At 42.0% G+C, this 21,701-nt stretch overlaps 2 protein-coding genes across 2 annotated transcripts in view; both read right to left on the reverse strand.

The window, feature by feature from the left end:
* The window catches only part of CERS5 (ceramide synthase 5), a 36,693-nt gene extending 35,201 nt beyond the window's left edge, over positions 1–1,492 (reverse strand). The window contains exon 1 of the mRNA XM_012654277.1: positions 1,193–1,492. Coding sequence (XP_012509731.1) covers positions 1,193–1,389 — 197 coding nt within the window. The 5' untranslated portion in view covers positions 1,390–1,492. The remainder of the gene's footprint in view (positions 1–1,192) is intronic.
* Positions 1,493–6,158: 4,666 nt separating this feature from the next.
* The window catches only part of LIMA1 (LIM domain and actin binding 1), a 41,352-nt gene continuing 25,809 nt past the window's right edge, over positions 6,159–21,701 (reverse strand). The window contains exons 6-9 of the mRNA XM_012653849.1: positions 19,863–19,920; positions 17,663–17,772; positions 9,598–9,731; positions 6,159–7,222 (exon numbers count right to left, since the gene is read on the reverse strand). Of these exons, the coding sequence (XP_012509303.1) occupies positions 6,217–7,222; positions 9,598–9,731; positions 17,663–17,772; positions 19,863–19,920 (1,308 nt within the window). The 3' untranslated portion in view covers positions 6,159–6,216. The remainder of the gene's footprint in view (positions 7,223–9,597; positions 9,732–17,662; positions 17,773–19,862; positions 19,921–21,701) is intronic.

Here is a 21,701-nt window from a genome sequence, read left to right on the forward strand (position 1 = left end):
ACAGATTATTTTATCCATAACATATTCCCATCCTAGAAAGATATTCCTGCATTACAATCATTTATGCTCTGGATAAAGGCAAAATGAACAGAAGATATTCACATGCCACCCTCATTACCTGAAACCTGTGCAGAAAGAAGTCTCCTTTCCTGGTCTGAGTGGACTTGATCAAAATCACCTACAGATATAAGTCCACATTACAAAATCACCATATCAAATCTCCAGTGAATATCTTTATCTTAGACAGCAGATACTATCCACCCAAAGAAAAGTGAAATCACTTTTACCAAGAGCACATGGTTAGGCAAAGTATGTTGCAATTCTGCTAAACTCACTTAGAAGCTGGCTCAATACACCTGTCCTCTAATAAGCCCTACGGCTCTCCATTCCTTCAAGATGACCACTCCTCCTTCCATCTCAAGCCCTAAGGCCTGTTCTGCAGCTAATCTGACATCTTTCCATATTTTGGAAGCCTCAGGCTCCAGCACACCCTATTCCAACCAGAATACAGAAACAAATTATATCTATTTCAGATTAAAGATCTAGATTCTGGGTTACTCCTCAGGGCATCTGAATAGATGAGGGTGGACCCTTCTCAATCATTAAGTATATACTGACCACAAACAAACAAACGTCCACGAGTTGACAAATCAAAAGGCTTAGGGCCTAACTAATCCTGTTCCCCTCAACTCTAAAAACTAAAGTGTCCTCACAAATCTTGGATTCTGATGAACCCACTCCTTTTGCTTGGAACGTTTGGCTCCTGCGTTGACCTCTCAGTTTCCATGGCCTCAACTATTTCTGGTTCTCCTGGCCCCTTCCTGTCCCTCGCCTCGGGGTCTCTGCCAGAGCTCACACTCAACCTGGTTCCTCGTCTGTAGGACCCTTGGAAGTTGGGAGGAGGCGTATAAGACCCCAAGCGACCTCAGGGGTCTGACGTTGAAGGGGTCCAGCGTTCCCCTCGATCCTCACCCTTTCACTTGCCCACGCCCCAGGGAGACACTCCCTGTCTCCACCTAGGTTTCACGACCACCTCGGCCACGCTGCGAGCATCACTCGCCACGGCCCAGGCTTCCCCAGCCCAGCTTCCGGGCTCTCCCTTCAGTTCTGCTTCCGGCCCTCGGCCTCTCCCGTAGCGCTGCGCCCAATGCCGGCACCCAGCCCTCCGCGCCTCTCGCTCGCGGGCTCTCACCGCTCGAAGAGCAGCCTCACGGAGAAGATGCCCGCCGCCACCGGGAACACCGAGAAGATGTGTTGGGCGCGTGGGTAGCCGTAGCCATCGCCCGGCCCCTCTAGGTCAGCCCAGCTCACGTTCTGAGGCAGCCAGAAGCGCTCGCTCCACAGCCAGCCCCACAGCAGGCCTAGGGGTCCTGCCGCCGCTGTCGCCATCTTACGCCCGCCCCACAGCCACCGCCGCCACAGCCTCAGTAGCCGCCACAGCCAACGGAACCCACGGGGAGGAAGCCCTGGGGCGGGGCTGGGCCGGCGGCCACCCTCTTCCGGCCCCTTTTTGTCCCGGCACGGATTCACCGCCCATATCTCCTCCCCGCCCACCTCCCTCACCGCAGCCTCCCGGACCGCCTTCCTGGGACCCAGTCTTCCCAGCCTGGCCACGCCCCTTCCCGAGTCTCTGACTTGGCCCCAGCCAGGCCCAGGAGCCCCGCCTCACCCCGCCACGCCCCGCCCCCGTGCAGCCCTGGTCCCACCCACCACAGGCCCCTCAAATCTTGCCCCGCCCATTTTTCAGCTTTTCCTCCTCCCTCATTTGGCCATCCAGCCATGACTACGCCCCTTGTTTCCGGGCTAGCTGCCTTATGGGGACGCTCCTCTTTCTCAGCCCGGCCGAATCAAATCCGTTCCCGCTCCCAGCCAGGCCGTACCTGTGTCGTCTCCACTCCCAGCCTCTCTCAGGCTGGGGTTTATCTTGCCACCTCACTGGCCCCGCCTAGTGCTTTCCACCACCAGCATTCTTTTTGCTTCCAATCTTTTCCTCCCTTTGGGCCCCTCCATGATCTCAACTCCCTTTCACTGCTTCATTCCTTAAAAATTATAGTCACTTTTCCTAAGAAAAATGGACTTACAAAAGTCCTTTTATTTTTCTCATGGGGAAAAGGAAATGGAAGAGAAGCAACGTGAAAAGGGAAACACACAAAGGAGAATACACGTAAAGGCAAAAGAAAAAGAAATGATGGCCAGTGTTTAAGGAGGTTTCCTTACATGCCAGATACTGCACCGAAACTTTTACACAGATTATTTCCCTCCTTCCCTATGAAGTAGATATTGTCGTCCCCACTATTTTATGGATAAATAAACTGAAGTCCAGAGGTCGAATAGCTTGCCCAAGATTATATATAAGAAGTGGTAGCCAGAAAGTCTTTAGACTCCAGAACTCTGAGCCCTTTATCCTATAAACCACCTTAATTTTAGGTTATCAAACTGAACATTGAACTCTTTTGTTGATCTTCATAAACAGGGAGGGGAGCCATAGACAAGGCACCTTCAAAAGGCTAAATTGTCCCCCAGCTTCCCAAGAACCCTGAAACCTATGTGCTGTTAAAACCTGGCTACAAGGTTAATTACTAGAGGCTAACTAGAATGATCTTAAAAAAAAAGATTAAAATAAGTAAATCTTTACCTCTTATCTGAGGACAGATAAAGTAACTGAATAACTAATAAGGCCTGCTTATGCCAGAATTAAAGGGTTTCAAAGGAAGGAGGAGAGAAAAAAACAGTAGTGGCCGGGTCAGCGGCTCATGCCTGTATCCTAGCACTCTGAGAGGCCAAGGCGGGAAGATCGCTTGATCTCAGGAGTTGGAGACCAGCCTGAGCAAGAGCGAGACCCCGTCTCTACTAAAAATAGAAAAATTAGCTGGGTGTGGTGGCATGCACCTGTAGTCCCAGCTACTCAGGAGGCTGAGGCAGGAGAATCGCTTGAGCTCAGGAGTTTGAGGTTGCTGTGAGCTAGGCTGATGCCACGGCACTCTAGCCCAGGGCACTCTAGCCCAGGTGACAGAGTGAGACTGTCTCAAAAAAAAAAAAAAAACCAGAAAGCTATCCCAAAGAGTAAATTAAAAGGTTTGCTTTAGCTCAGTGCTTCTTAAAACTTCAGTGTGCATCAGCTCAGACATTAGCTTGTCCCATCTCCCACGTAGAGAGTTTATGTTTTCTGGACCCCATCCAGAGAGATTCTGCTTTCCAGAGTTTGGGGGTAGGGCCCATGAATTTACATTTCTAACAAATTTATAGGTGATGCCACTGCTGCTGTTCTGAGAACCATGGCCTGAAGCCATTTTCATCCAAACCCAGCAATATCTTCACGGTATAACTATACTATATTCAAGATATATTTTAAAAGGAAGTAAACTCCCCCTACCTCTGGGTCCCATGGAATTTAAGTCAGAGCCCCCAAGGAACAGAGAACATGCTAACTTGACATGTGCACGATCTTGTTCTGAGACTCTATTTACAATTCTATCCCCAGAAAAACACACTTGTACCTACAATTGTCAACCTCTTGGCTGTTAGAAAACATATTGCTAATAAAATACATAATTAAAGCAAACTTTGTACAGCTTTCACTTTGGCCAGGAGTGATCTGACGGGCATGCTGCTGGAACCAAGTTGGCCTTGTAGCAGTCATGAACAGTCTCTTTCATCATCTCAAGTCCCACGCTGGCCCCTTTTTCTGCTTCACCAACAGAAAAATTCACGTCATCCTATTGCCACCACTGACATACCAAATCCAAACAAAGTTATCTTCATTTAAAGAGCTTAAAGAACAAACGATTAACACTTTTTGTTTGGCTTGGGGTTTTTTTGTTTGTTTTCCAAAAAAATGTTTAGTATTTTCTGGTCATTTTCTTGACAAGGACATCCTTTCATTATATTGAATCTGGAGTTACTACTTGCTCCTACTCTCTGTACGTATGTCTATTTCAGCCCTTGAAAGGCATAGTAAGAGTAATCTCAGTCCCCAAGAACCTGATATATGGTGACATACTCAACTTATATCCATAGACACTCAGACTTTTGTTGTATAAAGTCAGTACCATGTACATAGTACCATGTACAGGTTAGAGTAGCAAAAAGCATGTCACATAAATTCAAGCCAGGACTGGATATTTTATGAATGTCAGTAGGAGTTTTTGGGTTAATTGTTCAGTTAACAGGGACTTCTTTTTAATTTTTTTTTCTTTGTCCAACAGGCAAGAGGAAGGGATTTCTAAATGACTTCAGCCTGAGGTGGGGGCAAGAGCAGAAAGTAGTATCCGCCATCAAGTCAGAAGACCAGGCAAGACCCTGGAACACACAGGAACCCTGAAAAATGTAACAGATGACTCAAAAAGCACACTTATCTCTCCAAGGAAATCCACATTTCCACCCTACTGTAAAAACAAAAACAAACAAACAAAAAACCCTTAACAATTGGGGCAGTTGCCTCTACTGGCAAGAGAATCAAACAATCAAAAATACATCTGCCCAGAGTGGAAAACAAGTCCATTTTCAGAAGAGGTATTGGGAAATTCCATATAGCACGTTAGGCATAACTGTGAGGTGAATTATTAAATGTTTAGTACAATAAATAAAAACCACCGCTGGATTTTGAATTGGTAAAACAAGTAGCTCATTTTGAATACACACTTTAATTCTCTTGCCAAGGTGCTTGCAATTTTCGAGAAAAATGTGTCTCCTGGCAGGATGAAAATTCAAGATTAGCTCAACACCACCACCTAGTGGTAAGATTTATTGATAGCACTTCTCTTCCTAAAAAATATTACAGTAGTCCCATTTGTCTTTTCTTCCCAAACTGCTAAAGTAAAAGTGGACTCCAGGAGATTATAATAACGTAAAGAAATAATGGAAAAGGAACATTGAAAAGGTCAAATTTTAATTAAAAGCTTTATTGAATAAAAATGTTTCAGACTAAGCAAGACTATAAGAAAGCAGAATATTTTACATCTCTAAAATATATTAGAGCTAAATCTCTATAAATGCAGTACAAAGAAAAGCCTATAGCTTAAAACACCTCTCCCTCCCATACATACAATTTGGAATATTGATTATGTACAAATGTGCTCAAATTTATAATGTTCCAAAGCCTTAATACTAGAAAATCATCCCAAGAAAAAGGCCTATAGTTGGTTTAATTTCACCCTGGGAATACTGCCTGCCATAAAAATCAATATATTTCAGAGCTGGTAAGTATACAATGAAAATATCCTCAGAAAGGGGACATCAGAAGTGGAATCCAGGGTTCAGGGGTCTGAGCTCAAGAGGTGTAAGGCGGTTCTTCCTGTTATTCCTCCTTTAAACTCCTCACTGTGCTCTAGCATGGAGCATGGGGAATGGTGATCCCAGAGGTCTTACAAACACTGCAGCTTTCGGTGAGTTGTGAGAAGCAATATCCCACCAGAAAAGAAAGCAATCACTTGGGGTATAGTCAAACTCACTGGCAAATACCATGGCTTATAGGGGAGACGGTGGATCTCTCCAAGCACCAAAGCATGTGGGTTGGTTCTTCAATTGCCTCAAAATGTGCTCTGAAAAGATGGCTGTACCACACCTCAATAATTCAGTTCAGGATGTGGTTTACAGAACAGGATGCAAAGCAATACATTCCCCATATGTATATATCGGAGTAAGAAAATTATCCTAAAAAAATCTTTTTTCTGAGCATTCTTGTTGCTACATAACCTAAAAAATTTTTTAAAAAGGCTAAATATTTGATCTCTTAACAGATGAACACTAAAAAAATTGATATTCATGTAAAAATATACAAACTGTGCCCTTTATACTAAAGTGCATTTAGTCATAATATTTAGGCCCCTAAATCCCTTGTATGTTCTCTAATTCAGTATATGTAGTGTAACAATATACTACTAATCATCTATCCACTTTAATATTGCCTTTTGGGAATACACTGGAATCTGGACTATATCAGTTGGAATATTTCCCCACTTCTAAGACCTTAAAGCACTTATGCCTATCATTCACTGCTAAAATGGAATATTTAAGTAACATTATCTCTAGCATTTAGATTGGTTATCTTAAGCTGCAGTATGGGGGAGTTTTCAAAGCAGGAACTCTTTTCCAAAGTTACTTCCACATAAATTACATTTCATGCTGAAATACCTGTTTATGAGCATCACACTTGAATAAAGGGCAGTGGCTCACTAACACTAACATGAATTTAAGGCCGAGCACCATTGTAATTTATCATTCTTCATCCTCATCTTCATCGTAGTACCGATTTCTCTTTATCTGTTCTTCCACAGAGAGCTCTTTGACCACTTCTTCCTCCCAGAATCCCACATCCTGGGATTTCTGATTCTGAGTAGTGAATTCTTTAGCAGAAGTGTCATCTACAAAGCTGGACCAATTTGGAGACTTGGGTTCTAGTGGAGACTGCTGTTTGAGGAAGTTGCTATCATTCTCATCTAAGTTTGCACCATTTTCTACAAGGTTCTCATTCCCCATCTCAAAGCTTTGAACCTCCTGACTTCTCCCTCCCTCTCCTCCTTTAGATTCCTTGTTTTGCCAGGTTGTTTTTTCCCCATTCCCATTCTTCTTGGAGGCCTTGGCATTTTCCACTTGTTTCCTCTCTGCTACTATTCCTCCTGCAAACTCCTCCCTCTGCTCTGACATGCTCCAGCCTTTCCTCATAGGTGGGGACAAAGTTTTTGGGCTCTTGACAGAAGTGGCTCGAAATGAAGCTGCTACAGTGAATGGGCGGCTTCTTTCCTTCAGAGAGGAAGATCGTCTTAGCTTCTTCAGATCCAGATCTACATCCTCAGGAGTTTCAGGCTTGCTCATTTCATCCTCAGGAGGCCATTTGGGCCTCGATACTTTGATCCCTTCCTCCAAGGTGCTTCCTGAACTGCCAAGTTCAGTTGGGGGAGGCCAGGCAATCCTCAGCTTCTTGGTTTCAGCTGGCTTGTCTTCTTTCTCCTGCTGAGAGGAGGCCTTGGCTTCCATACTTGCAGCCAGCACACCCACCTTGGCAATGGGGGCATCTTCTACCCCTGGGTTCTGAGGGGTCTCCCTTGCATTTGGAAACTGGGCTGGTCTCTCCATAGTCTCTTCGTTTTCACTTTTGCTTGCCCACAGATCCTTGTGTGGTCTGTGCCCAAAGCCTTCATCATAGTTGCCTTTAGATTTAAAGAGTTGATTGAAGTGAGGCTTACAATAGATTCTCCCATGTAGAGATGCATATGTTCCTAGACTGTCATTAAAAGAAAAAGAGCATAAAGTTAGCAAATCTTCCTATTCTCATTTACACCAGCAGGCTAAAATCTGGCAATGCCAGTATTTTCAGAAGATGCTAAATGAGAAAAATATCTTTAAAAGCACCTCAGTGACCTAGGATTCCCTATCCACCTTTAAGTACATTAGTTTACTTATTCTTACACAAAACATGCTCACTTCAAGACCTTCACAAGTCATTCTTCCACCTGGAATGTGCTCTCCATTTTCAAATGATTTCCTCTCCTGTGAAATTAAATAATTTAAAGTGGTTGGAACTTTATTCTGAGCCTTGAGAGGAATGTGGCTATGCAACCTGAGTCACACAGCATGTAGCTGCAACTTTTTTTTCCTATAAATAATTAAGACCAAATGGCACCAGAGATAAGACCCCCTCAGATCACTACTCCTCCTCATGGAGTAATAAAGTAATCTTCCTTGGAATGTAGCAATCTGTATCCAATCAGATTGCTGCGGCATATGCTCTAGTCTTGTATGGAAAAGGTTGTAATCCTGCTAAAATTTCTATATAAGTGAAACCTTAACTTCTCCACTTTGAAACACTGACCCCATTCGTTTGGAATCGGTGTTTCCACATGGCCAGTCTCAAGTTTTGTACTCAAACTCTATACTTAATATTTTTTTTCAAGCTCAAAAATGAGATTTATTGAGGAAAGATAGGATTATAGGACAAGAGCAAGATATAGGTTTACAGAGCATGATACATATGCCACAGATGATGACCAAACCCACTTTCGCAGCAAAGGGAGAGCCAAAGGGCGGGCACAAAAGGGCTTAATCATATTTTCTGAATCTCATTATTTAAGGTTCACATTCCTCTGTTAAAACTGTTAACAAATTACTTTTTCTAGGAAGTCTTCCCTAGATGATACTACCTAGCTCTGATCACTCATACCTTTCCCTCAGTATTTATAACCTGTAACTACTTATAATAATATTCCTTTGTAAAGCTGAATCTTTTCCTCCTAGGTTCCCATTTGTGTTATGATTTAAAAGCGTAACTCTACAAGAATAGGTATAATGCTCTGCAAATGGTTGACACTCAATAGCGACTACTGACTGAATAAAAGTAAGTTATGGTTAATAGGAGAGCAGCAAGGAGTGACCAGGATGTAGGTCTTCCCTAACGTTAGTGCTGGACAAGACTTTAGGAGATACAGTGTCTCTCAGAGGGTAACACATTTTAAAGAGGGTATAAAATGATACCATCTCCAAAAAAGAAATGTGCTTTAGAGGAAAAATTAACATAATGGGCAGGAAAAGAACTAACGAGTGACAGTTACAGGAGAAATTTTGGCTCAATATAAGGAAAAGTTGTCTAGCTAGAGCTATCTAACACTAGAACTAGCTGTAGTGAGGTACTACCCCCCTGCTAGAAGTGTCACACAGATGCCAGGATGTCCTCAAGAGTATTTTAGAAGGGATGCTTGCTCTGGAAGGAAAGCTAGAGAAAGTGACATCTTGGTTACTTCCTTCTCTAAGACCCTGAATAAGATGAGTTAATAGGCCAGTCACGGTGGTTCATACCTATAATCCCAGCACTTTGGGAGGCCACAGCAGGAGGATTACTTGAGGCCAGGAGTTTAAGACTAGCCTGGGAAACATAGCAAGACCCAGTCTCTAGAAAGAAAATTTAAAAATTAGCTGGGCATGGTGGCACATGCCTGTAGTCCCAGCTACTTGGGAGGCTGAGACAGGAGGATCGCTTGAGCCTAGGAGTTTGAGGCTGCAGTGAGCTATGATCGTGCCATTGCACTCCAGCCTGGGTGACAGAGAAAGACCCTATCTCAAAAAAAAAAAAAAAAAAAGTTAATATGGAATATTTCCCCAATTTGTCACACCTACATCCATATTTTGAGTTACCTGGAAGAAATGATACATAATTATTTTCTCAGAAGCACATAAAATGAGGCAACATAGAGAAAACAACATGCTCTTTGGGGGCTATCATTACTACTATTATTACCATTTATTCAGAGCTTAGGACATTTTGAAGTAAGGGCTTAGGCAAGTAACCTTAACTTTATCATTCTATGACACCAAGGGAAAACATTCTACTAAATTAGGTCCACAGGGGGAGTTTTACCTGCAATACATATTATTTAAGCTTCAGTCCTAACACATAAATTAACATATCAATGTACCAAGAAGTTTCAAACACCATTATTATTTGATATGAAAGACTTGTCACTAAATGGTGCTTTTAATTTTATTCAAGAGCCTTCAACAGAACACCATTAGCACACTAGCTTTTGATACCAGTGCTCTAAAAGCCAAAGACTCGCTCCGAACCTCCAACCATACAGAGAGAGGGCTTGTTTCGGTCTGGCATACCTAAGTTTACTGTTGCAATAGGAGCAACGAAAGCAGCTGATGTGAAACACCTGCTGGTTGGCCAAGAGACGCTCCATCGGGTAGACTGTCTTCTGACATTCCACACAGGTCTCTCTTGCAGGTACCTGAAACTTCTGGGAAAAGGAAAAGAATAACTTTAACGAGCATAAGCAGTGATAAGTTAGTACTCTGTTGAGATGGGCCCTAGGATGTACTTTATCTAAGGGCTCCCTTAACTAGTCAGTCAATTCTCATAGGAACACTAAACCTGCTACAATTCTATCAGTTGACTCTTGAAAAACAAGAGGCTCTTCTGAATTCCTTTCCCAAATTGTCTGGCTGCCCCAAGTGTAGCAGCCTCTGAGGACAGCTGGAGCTAGGGCTGGATTGCAGAGAAAGGCTTAGATAAGCCACTATACACACGAAATATTAGGAGTAGGGGACAGGGAGTAGGGGGAAGGAATTAAGAGAAAATGTCGTTACATACAGAGGAAAGATGATTGAGTCAAATGCCAAGAAAAAGCAGGACAGACTATTATAAAAACAGATTCTGAAGGAGATAAATTTCTAGGAGAGGAAGTGTATTTGGCTTTGGAAATGAGAAAAAGACATTTGGTAAAGCATCTTTTATTCTCCTCTGCTTATAATCTTGACTTGCTCAATCAACTAGGTGTAATAAATTTATTTTTATTTATCTATTTTGAGACAGAGTCTTGCTCTGTTGCCTGAGCTAGAGTGGCATCATTATAGCTCACTACAGCCTCAAACTTCTGGGCTCAAGCCATCCTCCTGTCTCAGCCTCCTGAGTAGCTGGGATTACAGGTGTGCGCCACCATGCCCAGCTAATTTTTTCTATTTTAGTTGCCCAGCCAATTTCTTTCTATTTTCAGTAGAGACAGGGTCTCACTCTTGCTCAGGCTGGTCTCGAACTCCTGACCTCAAGTGATCCTCCTGCCTCGGCCTCCTTGAGTGCTAGGATTACAGAGATGAACCACCACACCCAGCCAGTATTTTAAAACGAGTCAAAACTGACACACAAATGGAACAGTTTATGAGACACAAACTATTTTACTAGGACACCAGAAGGAAGCATAGCCCAATAAAGCTATAGGTTCCATAACATTTCCAAAAACCAATGGAGAATAAAACTAATGCAATGGAGAAATGCATTTCTTAATGCATTCATGTCTAGGAATTCATGGATTGTTAAGTGTGGAATAAGGGTGGGCACATTGGTTCTACCTGGTAAATTCAATCCTAAAGAATATAAAATTGGTATTCTAGCACAGATAAAAGCCAGAATTCCAAAAATATTATATGCATTTACATGATAAGAAATAGTCGCATGGCTCTAAGGGGTGGGAGTAAGAAGTCTGCAGGCATGTGTGAGTAACCCTTGACTTGCCCCAACACCTCAACAAATACCTCAACCTGTAGATGCAGGAAGCAGCTTAGGTAGCCAGGAAGCTCTCATTGGCAACTAGGTGGCCCTCTTTGCTGCCAAGACCCGTTTGGGCTCTCACCAGAAAACATATGATGAGAAGTAATACAAATTAACCCCAAGGCCCAGGGCCTGAATGGTTAAGTTAAACCTACAATGAACCAGGTTATGAGCAAGATAGAATTTTGATTTAAAAACTCAAAAATAGTCCCATAAAAAGTTCAGTCTGCTGGTTCACTTGCCACATGATTCCTAGGAAGTAAAGCAAAGAATAGGAATGGCTTTCCAACTAGATTTGGGCAGGAAATGAGAGCAGAAAATGGAAGTAAAGGGAAAAATCTGTAAAAGGGAGTTTAATAAAATTAGTGAAGCCTGGACAATGTAGCGAGACTCTGTCTGTACAAAAAATAAAAAAATCAGCTGGGTGTAGTGGCACAACGTCTGTAGTCCCAGCTACTTGGAAGGCTGAGGCAGGAGGATCGCTTGAGCCCAGGTGTTTGAGGCTGCAGTGAGCTATGATCATGCCACTGCACTCCAGCCTGGGCAACAAAAGAGCAAGACCCTGTCTCAAAAAAAAAAAAAAAAAAGAAAGAAAAGAAAAGAAATTAGTGGTAAACTTCAAATAGCACCCAAAGGATTTAAGACTGAAGGAGCAAAACTGAGAGGAAATGGCAAATTAACAGCATCCCACTTCATTCTAAAGGTAGAGTCCTAAAAACAAAACAAAACAAACCAACCAACCAACCAAAAAATGCAGGCTACAACCTGGTTTACCAAGCATAAGGATGGTATTAAACGTGACCAAAGGTTATTTTATTGAATGCCATTGTAAGTAATTAAGGCATGACAGTATTTGGAGCTCAGAATTCTTTTCTTCTTATATAGACATTCTAACATGACCTAAATGGAGATGTCTTTGAATGGTTTTAATTAGATTTTCTCTAAAAGGATGGGGTCTTTGCCTAGCAAGCAGGAGATACATTAAAATGCAGAATAAAATCCGGGTGTAATAGTACAAGTGAAGCCATTGGTCAGAACCTGTGCCAATCACAATTCACATAATGTAAAAGGAATAGGACAAATGTGTTTATCAGATCGAAAATCTTTTTCAGTTGCAGAGAGGGGTTTCTATATCTTTAACACTTGAAATAGATTTAGGAGACTAAATACTCATTGTGGTCAGGAAAGACGCAGCAGGAGACAGAAACTTCACACAGGGTAGGAGGGGAGGATCCTACTCTGCTGAAGGGGCGCGGAGGGATAGGAGCACACCTCCTTCACAGACACACCGAGGGAAAGGACACACTGTAGGAGAAGGGTGCAGCAGAGGGGAGGGAAGGAAAGGAGAACCTGAGAGAAAGCTGAAAGTTGAGCTCACATTAGGAGGAAAGTGGAAGGCAGGAGCAGAAATTAGGTACCGGGAGCAGGAAGCAGAAGCTGGAAGAGACAAACAGGAACCTTCAGTGAATACACAGCATTTGGCATGCCCTGGAGTGCTTTACTGCAGCTGAGCTGAAACTTGGAGACTCAGAGCCCAGAATAAGACCACATTTTCTTTCATTTTCGAGAAACTCTGCTGCTCTTGGCAAAATCAGCCTCGCTCCTATCCACCTGAGGCTGGAGCACATCCGGCTCAGGTGAGAGAGCTTTTACGAGCCCTCATGCACACAAGGAGTGTCTCTTTAGCAATTCTTTGGTGTCTCACTCCCTCCCCACACCTGACCCACAGTGGCTTTCTCTTTCATGGAGCCGTCACCTTTCCTCTTCCTTAACGTCAAATTAATCGACTGCTAGCTCAAACAACTGACTCACCCAAAGCCAGACCTATCAGAGGCCCATTATTCCTACTCGTTTCTCACACAAACACTTTTTGATATTATTTAAGGTTTATGCAGCAGCTGCCCAACGGCCCTTATGGTTTCATAGACACAAGGGGATCCTAACATGGCAATATGCAAGTCACAGCGGCTGCGGCTGTGCCTTCCCTTCATTTCTCCTGTCCTGGGCTCTCAGCCACTTTTCTGTAATTGCCCCCATGTCTATTCAGACAACAGGAAGCATAGTCAGTGCCCAAAAATCTCTACCATTATCACAGGCCTGGCATACATCCTGCCCATGCCTTCATGGCATGCTCAGACTTGGCACAGCCACATTATGAACACTGCTAATATGAGAACGTTAGACATTTTTTATCTCAACAATGTATTTTTTTCAGTTAGTAAGAGAAGACTTTTTTTTTCATTCCCCTTCCCCCACCATTTTGGCCCCCACCATGTAAAAGGTAAAGCACCAGGATCCCAGGTGCCTTATCAAAGTTCACACAGTTACAGAATTAGAATTAAAACTCTGTAGGAAAACAGCCTGTTGCATGGCAAGAGTGATGCCGTCTTGAAGTGAAACCCCCATGATATGTTTGATTCCTGCATACCAAGGTGTTCCGCAGCAAGGTCTTTAAACAATGCCTGTAGCATAGATAACCCTCTAACCCCTCATAAAGAAGCAATGCCTGTAGCAAAGATAACCCTCATAAAGATGTTTATCTAACCTCCCAAGTGGTCATGAGTTACACAAGAAAGTCTGAGATGTGACCAGCTGCACATGTTTTACCAAAAAAGCTTGCTATATAAAGGATATTTTCTGGAGGGTGCAGGGATCCACTGTCTCACAGCTTCCCAGACATGGCTTCTGTTCATAAGTCCCCATTCAATGTTTCTTTCTGACAAACTGGATTTGTCAGCCTCTTTCTTTGGCCTCTCAGCTCCCTTGGCCTTTTGAGGGTAGATTTACATATACCTGCTCACTGCGGAACAAGCTCAGAACTCCTGACTCACAAACCAATAGAGCATCTTCTAAATTGTCCTGGAATGTTAAACTTCCATAACTAAAAGAAACTCCAGGGGAAGAGAGCAGATGCTAACCCAAATGAAAATAATCTCACTATAGCACTTTGAACAAACTAGTCTTCACTTTGTTTCAAATTAAAATATGTAGATAATGTCTTCAGGATATTCTGGAATGAATGAGATAATATGTAAATAATTGATGTTCATAAACACTATCTTTCCCATATGAGGGATATTATAGACCCTCTGTTGATGAGCATCTACTTATTTTCCCAATAAATGTGCATGGCTTCATCTGCATTCTTGCACCCTCTTGTCTTACATATATTTTTTAGTCTAATAAAGGCCCCAATTGAGATATATATGTGTGTGGGGGTGGGGGAAGCAGCAGCTGGCGATAGGCAGTGAAGTTAACTAGCTTTTAGACATAGTGAAATCGGAAAAAAATTCTATATTGATGTGAGGCCTCCATTCCTCAGATAGAACAATACAAAAGCCTGTCATTCCCTCCTTCCAATTTGTGCAAAATATCTACGTAATAAAACTGAAATTCTTTACCACACAGTAAATGGTTGGGCCAGCTCTCTGCAGCTTTAACTCTTCCCCTGTCTTACTGTGAAACTCTTTGTAAAAGCATTTGGGGGAATATTGATATGTTAAATAGACTGCTCTACACGTAGAAGAAAGGTTAGTGCTCTGAGGAAGCAGTAACAAGTAGGTAAGTTAGAAAAAAATTCTAGATGCTCTCTAGGATAATTCTGATAGCTTTGCAAAACAGCATAAAACTTACTACCCTGTCCACAGGGGAAGGGATAGCCAGTGGGCACCAAGAGGGACATTGTAATATGTGCCCTCTAATGCAGTCTGCCATGTTTTCTCCTAACATCCATCAGAAGGACCAGCCAAGGAAGCCTGGAATTGGGCTGTCCTGGACATAGCGGGGATAAGCAGGTGTCTCCTATGGCCATCTCCTTGCCTTTTCCTCCCCTATCCTCTCCTCTGGGAACATTTAGGGAATGACTTCTTTCAAATGGGAGGGCATAAAGCTTAAGAGATCTTTGAGTCTCTCTCTTCCTCCCCACCTCCTTTCCAACTTTACTGAGGTATAGCTGGCAATCAAAAACCTCAGAATTGCCAGGCACGGTGGCAATTCTGTAGTCCTATCTACTTGGGAGGCTGAGGCAGGAGGATCACTTAAGTCCAGGGGTTTGAGGCTACAGTGAGCCATGATTGTGCCTTGTGCCACTACCTTCCAGCCTAGGCAACAGAGACCCTGTCTCTAAACCCCCCCCCCCAAAAAAAACACCTCAGTCTCTTGAAGTAGTAGAAAGGGTCTGATCCTTCTCACAGGGTCCACTGAGCTCTGCTCTCAGAACATCCTTTTTGAGAATGAACCTACAACTTTAACTTCATTAGCACCAAGTCTCAGCAACTGAGCTCTGTGTCAGTGTCCAAAGCATACAAGATCCTTATTTTAAACACCTTTTTCATTTTTTTACTTGATTAAGCTAAAATTTGAAATGAATTGAGTCTCTACCTTAGATGTCCTATTTTCAATAACAGACATACAGGCACTAGGGAACAGTTTTTTCCAGGATGTGTGGGATCTAAAAAATCTATTCTAAGTGAACAAGTTTATTCTTAGCTGTACGTAATTTCGCAAAGTGGAGAAACAACTTCTGTGGCACAGTCTATAGCCGTGAGACCGGTTATGCCATCAGGTCTTCCTATAAACATCTACTAAAGTATCTATGTAGTCACCTGCAGACTGTAAAGGGGAACTTGGAGAACAAACGAATTGCCTTTAAGTAAAAGTGGAGATGTAACTGGGTCCCCCAGTACATCGTGACCATTTGAACGCTGGACCACAGGCAAACATGGGGAATTTACTCCAGTCCAATTTACCCAGGCCCATTTACTCCAGTCTTTAAATAATGCTCAAAACCTGAGCTGCACGTCTGTGATGGCAGGGCTGTCTGCTTTCTACTGCTGCATGACCAGGCCTAAAGGAGCAGGCATGGGTCTGAGGCAGGTACAGAGGGGGCTTTACTTCCGTCTCTTCTCCCTGGTGCCAAGGAAGACCTAAGTGAGGCCTGCGCCTTCACACACCACTCATCGGCCCAGACCCTGGAGTCTGAACCAGGTGGGATCCCAACCCAGTACGAGGAGGTTTGGCCTAGCAGCTGAGAGAGGAAAGCAAGACTGCATTGAGAATTCAAACATTCTTGAGAATTCAAATAGTCCTAAGAAAAAATTTGAGTTCTTAGATTAGCCTGGAAACTTCTCCAGATCCTTGGTCACACAGAAATCATGACCAAGTCAGATCTGCTAGCCGTTCTTGATCCAGACCCACAACCTAAGCACTCACATCTGGGCAGGATGGCTGCTGGACAGGAAAGCAATCCCGTGGCTTTTGCTACTTCATGGGCCTCCAGATACTGGAAAATAAAAAGTGCTGCTGGCAGCACTAGCAGATCGTCAAGGCCAGACCAAAGTCATGCTGACTACATGTGCAGATTCAACCACCATGACGCCGTTCTTTCTTCTCGGACTTGCTTTCTCTTGCTACTTTCTTCACCTTTTGTTCCTTTTCAATAAACCCTACTCTCTTCATAAATCTCTGCTTCCTTTAAAACTTTCATGTTTATCTTCTTCATCTGCTCCCCCCCCCTTTTTAATCCATCCTTTAAATCCTGGATTCCCCTTTCCTTTTTGTTCTAAACCCTTTTCTATGTCTTCTTCTCATCCTTTTTGTGCACTAAAACTTTCAAAGGACCAATTATGCACACAGTTAAGGGATATAAGCATGGCAGATATGCATATGAGGTTGGAGCAGCACAAACCACTTTAAAACTAATTCTACCTATCGAGTTTCTCTCCAATGCTAAAACTTTTGAAACACAACCCAGCTACTTAAGAGAACACCAGAGGAGAAAGACACTAGAGAAGTGTGGGTATGTTTGGTTATTAATCCAAATAGGTGAAGTAGCTTTACATTAGCAAAGTAGTCAATTAAAATAAGGCAGTTAACAAGCCCAAAATAAACTTTGGAATTTTAAAAAAACATTCTTTTGGTTTATTTTTATGGGAATATATGTTTGGTCATAGAAGGGGAAAAGAGGTGATTTTTTTTAAATTGGGGAATAAAAGCAGATCATAGATTGAGAAGCCTAGTAAAATTTCAGCATACGAAACATCTATCTATACACTCCTTAATATTTATTATACCCTAGTATAAGTGTTGCTTGAATGCCAATTTTTACAAAAAAATGGGCTGGCCAAACCCCCATTCCACTGGGCACATTCTTCCTTTAAAAATGTTAACCACCAATCGGGTTATGGTTAAGCTCCTCAGAGCAGAGAATCACCATCTTTAAGGTGACATTGCACATCTCCGTCCAATGTGCTGACTTCAGTTTAACGGATTTCTCATATTTTTCATTTTGTGGGCTTTCCCCCATTCACAGATTTATGAATTTGAACATTTAAAAAAAAATCACATTATGTTATTTAACTTCAGGTTTTTTTTAAAAAACTTTCATAAGTTTTCCAGAGTTTAAACCAAGAGTCATTAGTGAGGCTTCCCCCTGCTGGCCCAAACACCTGAGCAGAAAAGAAGCAAGATTTCCAGGGAAAGTGATTGGCTTAAGTGTGCCCTTATTTCGCATTATCATCTCTAGGAAAGCAAAAACAGGTTATAACCAACATAATAACAAAAAGTGCAACCAGATCTTCCAGTAAATCAATGTCCAATTTGCCCAGAGACAAATTGCCATCATACCTTCACTGCTTTGGGAGGAGAACTTTCAGAAAGGCTGGAGGCTCTGGCATCTGGACTTAGCGGCTTGGGATGGACAGGCCGTGGGACCTCACTCTTAACCTGGGAGTTACCTGTGTGAGTCACAAAAGGACAACATTTTATAGTATCTCATGGGAAGTCTCAGAAAGGGTTCTTTCGAAAAGCAAAATCTGGGCACTTTCTGCTAACAGTAGGTCCTTTCAACACCAGGAAAAACACAGCTTTTCTGTTGAGGAAGATTCCAACACTAAAGCCTATGCTCCTTAGGTTTCCTCAGGTCCTCTCACAGATCAGGTTCTTAGTGAGGAGGCTTTCTCACCCCTTGCCACACATAGCAAAAATCCAAACCATGCTACAAAAATAACTTTTTCCCCTCGTACCATTTGTCATTTTTAAAGGCTGCTTATGGGCGTTGATGTTTTTTCAGGGGTTAGTACTCCTAATAACTTCTGGGGTGCTTCAACTGAAGTGGGGAAAATGGGAGAACACGAGGGCAGAAATTTCATACCACGTGTGCACGTATGCGTGTGTGCATATGTAACCTGACACTGTCTTTTCGGTCAGTCCTGTAGAAGATTATGTAAAAGGGCTCCATGAAGTTTTTTTCATAATCATTAAAGTGCCAACTGCATGAGTTAATTTCCTGCCAGTGTATTCATTCCATGGAACTCAGAAGAGGCAGAGAAAAGTCATTTACCCAGCCACTAAGGAACCACAAAAGAATTCCTTAGAATCTACAGTTGAGTCAACAAAATACTAAAAGACTAAGCCTTATTTTTCAAAACATTTTTTTGCAAATCTAGTCAAAACTCAGAAACATTTCTAGTCCAAAAAAAATGATTGCAAAAAGGAATGTTCCTGGATTCCAGCAGCAAGAGTTTTTCTCTGAAATTTTAAGGTAGGGTTTACTAGAGATCTGTTTCACTCATACTTCTAATTTATTTGTAGAGTTTTTAGTGTCTAGTAAACTAGCCTGGGGAGAAGCTGGAAATCCATACACACACACACACACATATTTTTTTTGAGACAGGGTCTTGCTCTGCTATCCAGGCTGGAGTACAGTGGTATGATCATAGCTCACTCAGCCTTGAACTCATGGCCTTAAGCAATCCCCTTTGCCTCAGCCTCCTGAGTAGCTGGGACTACAGGTGTGCACCAGTACACCCGGATGATTTTTACATTTTTTTATACAGACGAAGGTCTCCTTATGTTGCCCAGGCTGGTCTCAAAAACTCCTGGCCTCAAGCAATCCTGCCACCTTGGCCTCCCAAAGTGCTGGGATTACAGGCATGAGCCACCATGCCTGGCCTTTTATTTGTAAATGATACACTGAAAATCAGAATCAAAAGTGGATATAGTAAAGTAAAAACCAAACATTTTTCTCTTTGGGAGAAGGGAGGCTAAAAATTACTCCAAAATAGGATAAAGAGGTGAAAAAATTCAGCACCAGCAGGAAAATCTCTAGAACCTGGCTAAGGGGGGAACTACAGAACACATTTAGGTAAGTAGGGAAAAGATTTTTTTTTTTTGGTAGAGACTGGGTCTCTTTTTTTTTTTTTCTTTTGGAACGCTTCATGAATTTGTATTTCATCCTTGTGCAGGGGCCATGCTAATCTTCTCTGTATCATTCCAATTTTAGTATGTGTGCTACCGAGCTGAGCACTAGGGTCCGGCCCAGGCTGGTCTCAAATTGCTGGCCTCAAGCAATCCTCCCATCTCAGCCTCCCAAAGTGCTGGGATTACAGGCATGAGCCACCACGCCCAGCCGGGAAAAGATATTTTTAACAGGTTACTCAAATACCTATTCTTTATCCTAATAAATGAATAAAGTCCCTTTTAGCCAAACTGCTATTAAAATGAAACTTCAAAATTAGTTTATACAGTTTTAACCCTGAAAGGGCTGGGTACAAAAGGTAGGATAAGTTCAATGAGAGAAGCATCAAAAGTATTCAGTTTGTCCCAAGTTAACCATATTTAATTGAATTTAACTTCTCCCCAAGCCATGAAATGTATAAAGGATATTCAAGCATCAGCTCTTAAAAACAAGTGAGGGATTTGATCAGTTAAATGGGTGGATTTAGTATGTTGCTTTCTCAGCACTGACAGCAATGGGAATAGCCCTGAACCAAATATGGGTAGAGAAGAAGGACCTCACCCTCCAGATCTAAGAACAAATGCTTACGGGAGTCATCTTCAGCAGGGGTGGAACGGGTTGCCGGGCTATTTTCAGATGCAGAAACCTACAAAAAAAAAGGGGGGGGGCGCAGGGGATTAAGAATTGCATTAAAAATAAAAGAGCAGACTGCTGTTAATGCCATAAAAACCTGCTGACTCTAGTCAGTCACTGGCTGCCTGGGGGAAATAACGGGCACCAGAACAGCTGAGCATTTAAACAGGAGGCAGCAAAATGTCTTTTATGAGGATATTAACATGCCTCTCAATTACAGAGTAATGTGAGAAACAGACTGCACTCAACTGCCAAAAGTGCGTATCATCTCCCTTTATAAAAGAACTTCTAAACCGTATCTTTCCACTCTAAAGAAACAAAGCAAAAACAAAACCCTCTATCAAGGAAAGAAAAGCTCCTCATCATATAACCATAACTCACTCCAAGGCAAGATAAAGTATTTAAATATAGGAACTATTCCCATTTTTTCATTTTCCTAATTCCTATTTCCCAAACAAACACATTCTGCGGAAACAAGCTTGCCCATACAGAAGACCTTTTAATAGCTATAAAACAAATTTACCTAAAACCAACCTCTAGTATTATTTTCACAGATAATTTCCCTTTTAATAATGGCAGTGTTTAACAAGATAGCAGATCTTATATATAGGTGTATATATCTTCTTCCCCAAAACCATCAAATTTAAATGAATTCTCTATTAGCTCTCCCCCTCCTTTCTACTGGTTCCTATGACTTCCTGGTATCTTTCTCCACACCCAAAATCTTGAAGGGTCCATGGAGTGACCCAAAGTACACTCTTCGTATAATTTTCTTTCATTCAGATGTCAGGGATTTTATGGGCAATACTAAACGTTTATATCAGGATGTCTAATAAACTGAATAGATTTACAATGGAGATTAAGTTGTTGGCTGAATGCATCTGAATCTCAGCATGGTCGTTGTTTCCACTATTCTCTTTTCATTACAGAAATTCTGACATGGCATAAAACAAACCAGTATAATAACAGTCAACATTTATTGAGTGTTTACTGCAAGGTTATTAAACTGATCACCTTACTTGTGTTATTTCATCTAATGACATGAAATAAATTTTCTGAAAGTTATGCATGGCCATAAAAAGTTCTTCAACTCTTCTTGTTAATTAGTAGGTACATCCATCCTAGGATGTTCTTCTCTCACCTCTAATTTGGCCACCTTGAACCTGTGAGATAAACTTAATAAATGATGCCAATCATGACATCATTCACATGGCCAACCAGATGACTTCACTGCAGGAACAGCCAGGTGGGAGCACAGAAGATTTTGTTCAAACATTGCATTAAAGGAAAGCACAAATTAATTCACAAGAGGAAAAAGGGAAAAATAACACCTTGACAAAATACTCAATTTCAAGCAAGTTTATTCTAAGCATTAATGTCCTTTTCTAACAAGCCAAAGTTCAAAGAGCACTTAGGTATTGGTTAACAAAAGCTAGGCAAACAGCCAAATGGATATCTAAGGCTTTGAAAAATTTTGCGAATTTTAAGGCAGCAAAGGGTTTATAAACCTGCAGTATGTGCTTGAAGAATATGTACTATCTTTATCCCCTTTCTTTCCCACCCACTTCATGATTCAGTTGCACTAACATCCTTTTAGGCTATAATTAAAATGTTCTGATCCTCCAGTTCAGTTCAGAGTTCCAGTTTCAAATCAGCATGAAGACAATCAAGAAGGAAACATGAAATTAGATATCGGGACAATCCAAGCATTATTTTCAAGACTATGCTTGCTCCTAGGGTAAAGAGGGGGGGATTTCAATGCTGGGAATATTTTTCTCTTAAAATTTATTTTTT

This window comes from Propithecus coquereli, unplaced genomic scaffold (assembly GCF_000956105.1).
Source record: "Propithecus coquereli isolate 6110/MARCELLA unplaced genomic scaffold, Pcoq_1.0 Scaffold111, whole genome shotgun sequence".
NCBI classification, from domain to species: Eukaryota; Metazoa; Chordata; class Mammalia; order Primates; family Indriidae; genus Propithecus; species Propithecus coquereli.